At 38.6% G+C, this 5,919-nt stretch overlaps 1 protein-coding gene across 1 annotated transcript; it reads right to left on the bottom strand.

Moving 5' to 3' along the window:
* Positions 1–1,632: 1,632 nt before the first annotated feature.
* On the bottom strand, positions 1,633–4,785 carry LOC145551017 (interferon-induced very large GTPase 1-like). Its single transcript, XM_081604879.1, has one exon. The coding sequence runs from the start codon at positions 4,735–4,737 to the stop codon at positions 1,633–1,635; it is 3,105 nt and encodes a 1,034-aa protein (XP_081461005.1). The 5' UTR covers positions 4,738–4,785.
* Positions 4,786–5,919: the final 1,134 nt, after the last annotated feature.

The following is a 5,919-nucleotide window of genomic DNA, read 5'->3' as shown; positions in this document are numbered from 1 at the left end:
CCTCACCCTTTATATCCGAGTACAAACAGCCGACCTGCTGGCATCTGTTTGCAGTAGCTCACTTACTTCACCCTTGGTTTTGTAACACAGTATGAAGGACTACATTTTGTAACATAATTCTCACTTGTTTTAACTAAATCACCCTTAAACATTATTTAATTTTAATTTCCATTTGTTAAATCATCTTTATACTGAATCAACTTGTATCCATTATATAGTATCACATTTCAATCATTTTAAAACAGCGCATAAATCAATCTCTGCGGTCCTGGAGCGATCTCACCATGATACAATCCTTGCTAGGTTTCTTGACAATATATATATTTGCAAGGGTTACTGCTCATAAAAAACATAGTTATGTGTGGAATACATAGAATGACTGTTAAAAAATTCTATGAATGAATGAATAATGTTCATGTATATATTTTCTGCATTTATAAAGAAAATATAATCGTATTTTCTTTAAGCTGCACATGTGGTATTTTTATCAAACAATTTTAACCATTGTTAAACAACTGGTAAAATTTGACAAAAGTTTAAATTTGATCTCGTAATAAGTATTTGTACTTCATTTTATGTCTGTTCCTGATTTTTGTTTTTGTCTTTGTATTGTCCCTTTTAAGACTACATTTTCACTTAAAAGTAAAATGCAACGTTTTTAAGAGTTTTCTGACTTTATATTGAAAGCATCTTTTAATCCTTTTAGAGCGTCTTCCTTTGAGATTTTCTTCCAGGCATCTGGAACATCTGCTGGTTTGGCCCCATATTCTTCAGCAAATTGATAATTATATTTCACCAGGATGAACTTCCAGTAGTCTGAAGCCTCAATGCTGGGGTCTGGTGGAATCTGCCAGTCTGGATAAAATGTTGTGTAATCTTTGTAAGGATGAAACTGTCCTTTAGTGTCCGAATTGCAGAATGAAGTGTCACTTTGGACAAGAGTTGTACAGAGTTCTGGTACAAGCTTGGTAGATATCCTGTCTCTATATCTAGCAAGACCTTGTGGTCGATGTATAGCTGCACTGTGCAGCTCGTGGCCTTTGCCTCCAGCTTCACATGGAGCTTTACAGAATGGACACTGTTTCCCACATCCAAAAACTCGCTTGAAAAGTTCATCCTGAGGTTTAACTGTCAGTTTCCTCACAGTTTCATTGATGTCTTCAGATTTCAAAAATAGTTCCTGAAGCTCAGTTGTCAGGTTCTCCAATGCCATCTTGACACTGTTGATAAATGGGTGACATGTGCTTTGGATTTGAAAGAGGATCCTTTTTTTATCTTCGACTGAAATTGTGAGGTCTTTGATCAGATTTTCACGCATTCCATGGACGAATCTTTCGATGCTTTCATTGTTATTTGGCAGGGGAACTCCATCTGCTTGTCTTGATGCCACTTCTATTGCAGCAGTGACTTTCTTAATTATGACCTGAAGTTTGTTGTTCTTCAGTTTGGACAATGTATTCTCATATGTCATTTCTTGTTGGATGTGCTGAAATATCCAGTTTTTGACATATTTTTCATAGTTACTGATGTACTTTACAAAACATTCAAAGTCATCCTTCAGCAGCAACTCTTTGTGAATGTTGTGGAAAAATGAATGAGAGCTGTACTCTGCAGAATGATGGCTTGATGAGATCAGAGATCTGCTGATGAAATCTTCCACTGCTGGTTTGATACAAGCTGAATGTAATCATTGGCTTTACGTTGACAGTCATCTCTTTCTTTGTACAAGTCAATAAAGTCTGACAAGTACCCAGGCTTGTACTTCTCCAGCTGTGTTTGGGGATTTAGGTTTGACAGAAACTTTTGGTGCATTTTCTGAAATTCTCTTGAAGCGATGCCACAAATGTGAAGCTTCAAATCAATCTCATACTTTGTATTTGTTTCATATTCCTTGTAGTTTTGTTCAAAGTTTTTGTCAACTTTTTCCAGTAGATCTTTCATGAAAGAGTCATGGTAATCTTCAGGTGTTTCTACTTTGTCAGTAAGATATTCTGTACATGACTCAATAACATTATTTGTGAAGATCTGCAACTTATTCATATCAACAGATTTGGCCTTAAATCTGTCTACATGCTCCTCTGTGACTTTGAAAGAACTCTCTCCTACTTTTTTTAGGTTAGTGTTCTGTAATTCTTGGTTTACATTTCGATTAGAGAAATTTTTCCTCAACTGCTTGAGGACACATCCAGCAATGTCTCGTTCTTCTAAGCCAGACAGATTAGCTGTAGATTCAGACCACATCTTCTCAAACTCTTTTGTCAACTGATCTTCAGACAAGTTTGACATTTTGCAGTCACAGAGGAGCCTCATGACGTTCTCTTCAATCAAAACTCTGTATTTCCTCTGTATTTCTTGAGCTTTCTTTTGGCTTACTTTCAGTTCAAGAACACGATCCAGTTTAGTTCTTACTGATGGTTCGGTTTCATTGGCAAGGCTTCTGATGCTGTTTAGAAAGTCAGCTTTGTACCTCTCTATCAGGTTTACACGTCTGTCCTTCCTCTTGTAGTACTCTTCAAGATTTTCCTTAATTTTCCTTTGCTCATTTTGTATTTTTGTAGAAAGTTCTTTCTTTTTCTCTGAGACCAGTTTATTCCAATTTTCTATATCTGACTCGGTGTCAATGTTCAATATTTCCACTTCTGTTTGTTCCTGCCAGGAGTATATCTCTTTTCTGAACTCCCATTCCCATTGATTGAAGGCTTTACACAGGTTGTCATAAGCGTGAGCCACCAGGGTGTTTCTGAAGCTGAAGATGAAGTTTTCATATTTAACTGTCCTCCAGAGACTTTTGATCCATTCTAGAAAGTCTGGGATCTGAGTGGATTCACTGGTTTTTTTGCTCTTTATCGTCTCCAAAAGATATTTCTTAAACTCAGCAACAGCTTCGCTGTAACCAGTGTTTACTGGAGCCATTGGTGGAGTGCCATGCCAGAGACCTGGAATGTTCCAGTTGTTTTTTTCCATGTCATAGTCCAGGACATCAGTGAACTGTTTAATAGTTGATTGTTTTTCCATTTCAGATGCAATCTGAGTCATTTCATTGAGCTGATCCAAAAGACGTTTTCTCTCAGCAATGCATTTGGAAGAAGCTGAAACTGCCCCAACATTCTGATGCACAAAATGACAAACTGGCTTCTTTCCAACATGAGTCATTCTCAAGAATGCATGGACTGCAATTTGCAGGATATCTTTCATTTCAGTTACATTCTCCATTGCTATATTGATGATGGCGATGTCACTTAAGCCAATGACGAAGGTTGCTAGCTGGTTGTCATGTTCATAACTGTCCTCAAGTTGAGCCAAATCAGCAGACTTAAGACCTTCTGTATCAATGAGAACTATGAAATCATAATCCAGTTCACTTTTGTAATCTTCATTAACTCTGAGGAAGATCATGTAAGCTCCTCTTGTACATCTGCCACTGCTGACTGGAAACTGGACACCAAACATGGTGTTGAGGAGCGTCGACTTCCCAGAACTCTGAACACCCAGAACCGTCAGAACCAGCAATTTGCTGCTGTTTCCAACTTTCTTATGGACCTCAGTAAGTACAGCTGACACCCATTTTTCTGGGACGTTGGAAGCGTCTCCATCCAGAAGCTCTAAAGGATGTCCATCCATCACCATCTCAGCAGCCAATTGAGGGAGACGAGAGATTTCCTCTGTGTTTTCCTGTGAAAACTCATAGATCAGACCCATCTCTCTCATGAAATGCTCAAGTCCTAAAGAGCTGTCCAGCAGAGCTTGATCCAACTCTTTAATGAGTTCTGTATCTTTTGTCTTGCATTGCTCTTTGAACTGGTTCCGCAGTTGTAAGAGTTTTTCCCGAGAGTGTGCATCAAGCTTGAGTTTCATCCATTTCAAGAAGAAATCTCTTTTTTCTTTGTCACTTGTGAAAAGATTGTCAATGAAACTTTTCATTCCTTTGGAAATGTTGTGTCCTGCCTGCTCCTGTTTGATTTGTTTTTTCTCCTCCAGTAGCTGAGATTTGTACTCTTCAGTTCCTAAATCACTGTACTCATTTAATCTACAGAGTTTTATTTCTAACTTGGATAATCTTTTCCAGTTTTCTCCCTGCAAAGGAAGGTGCAGCTTCTTGTATTTGGGAATGCTTTGTTCTCCAATTGCTTTCACAATCTGTTCAGCTGCCTTATTTTCTGCATCACTTTTACTTTCATCCACAGACAGACCAAGTTCTGTTGCTTTTTCATACATCAGATCTATTGTCGTTGTATTGGTGGTTTCACTTTCTTTCACGGTCTTTATGGCAGCACAGAGTTTTTTTGAGAAGTATGTTTTGTTTACTGTTTTATCTTTAATGATGACATTGGTGTTTGGAAAATCTAGTTTTTCAATTGTTCTCTGGACAGACATCATGTTTTCCTTCTCACCGCCCTCCTTGCGATTAACAACCAAAAATATTTTTTTTCTCAAATCTTTGAAAGAATTCAGCGTTTCCTGCTCTTTTTCTTCAACCTTGTCTAGGAACACAAAGGTAGCTGTTGAAACTTGAACAAGAAAACTGAACTGTGCATGTGACTCACTAATGTCTCCTCTCAGATTAGCAAACGCGACTGGCTCTGGAAAAATGTCCAGATTTTCTTTTCCACAGGGAAGGTACCAGAAAACCTCTACTAGTCCATTTGCTATTTCCTTTTTGATGGCCCTGTCCTCCATGTCTTTATGTATAAAGACGTTGTGACTCTGCTGCCCACGACTTAGAACAAGATTCAGCATCTGGGACTTTGACAAACTGCTGTTCTTCAGACGAACAAAAGAAAACAAAGGAATATTTGCCTCAACAATCGTGTCCACAATGAAACCTTTTGATTCAGTCAAACTGTGAGGACGCCACTCTTTAACAATTCCTCTGAGAGCCCAAAGCATCAGGCCGCACTGACTGTTGTTACTATGAGGCAACAGCAGTGGCACAGAAAACTGACACATTGACATTCGGAGAGCCATTTCTTGTTGCAAGAAGCTGTCGGCACAAAGGAAAAGTGCTACTATCAAGTCAAGAGCATTAACACCACTGTGAGTGTCTTCTTCGGTATAAAGGTCTTGGCTAAAGAGGTCGTTGTTTTCCTCATCATTGCCTGGTAGTTGCACACAACTTCTACATTCAGCATTGATCTGTAAGAGGTTTCTGAGAAAATACCATGGAATTTCCTCCAGTGATGAAGCAGGATTTGTATTTATGTTGTCTTTGTTGATCTCCAATAGAGAACGAAGAGTAAGTTTGTTGGGATAAAATTTGTTCAGTCCAAGTCTTGAAAGAGTGTTGAACAAGTCTGTAAATGATCAAAAGAAGAAAATGTTTAGAAATGATTTTTTTTAAATAACTGTACATCTTAGACATAGAACTCTGAAAGCTGTAATTTCTTTAAAAAAATGAAATAATTAAAATGTTTTATTTTTGTTCTCTGCACTGAGCTTTGGATATCCTCTCTGTGCTGTAATAGGACAGATTCTCACTGTTGTTCCTCCATATATAAGAAACAGTAGCATAGATTACATGGATTTTTGTCAAGTTTGTAGTCGGCATCTTGGAAGGGAGCTTATTTAGAAATTTTGTTAACTTCTTTGGAGAATTCAGTGCCCGTGTAGGCAATGATGGAGTGTCATACAGGGTTGTGTTTGGGAAGAGCTGGCTCCCCGTTTATCTGTGCAGCATTTTATTACTGGATTTCTTTGCGTAGCGTTATACGAAGTATCTAATGCCATTGCTCCTCTCCTTGGGTTGCCACCTTATCGTGGTGGAGGGGTTTGAGCGTCCCAATGATCCTAGGAGCTATGCTGTCTGGGGCTTAATGCCCCTGGTAGGGTCACCCAAGGCAGACAGGTCTTAGGTGAGGGACCAGACAAAGCGCAGCCCGAAGACCCCGATGATGAGTAATAACATTGGACTTGGTTTTCCCT

Source organism: Poecilia reticulata, chromosome 3, assembly GCF_904066995.2.
Source record: "Poecilia reticulata chromosome 3, P_reticulata-male-v2, whole genome shotgun sequence".
In the NCBI taxonomy this organism is placed as follows: Eukaryota; Metazoa; Chordata; class Actinopteri; order Cyprinodontiformes; family Poeciliidae; genus Poecilia; species Poecilia reticulata.
The sequence above is the reverse complement of the archived record's forward strand: the minus strand, read 5'-3'. Positions and strand labels throughout refer to the sequence as shown.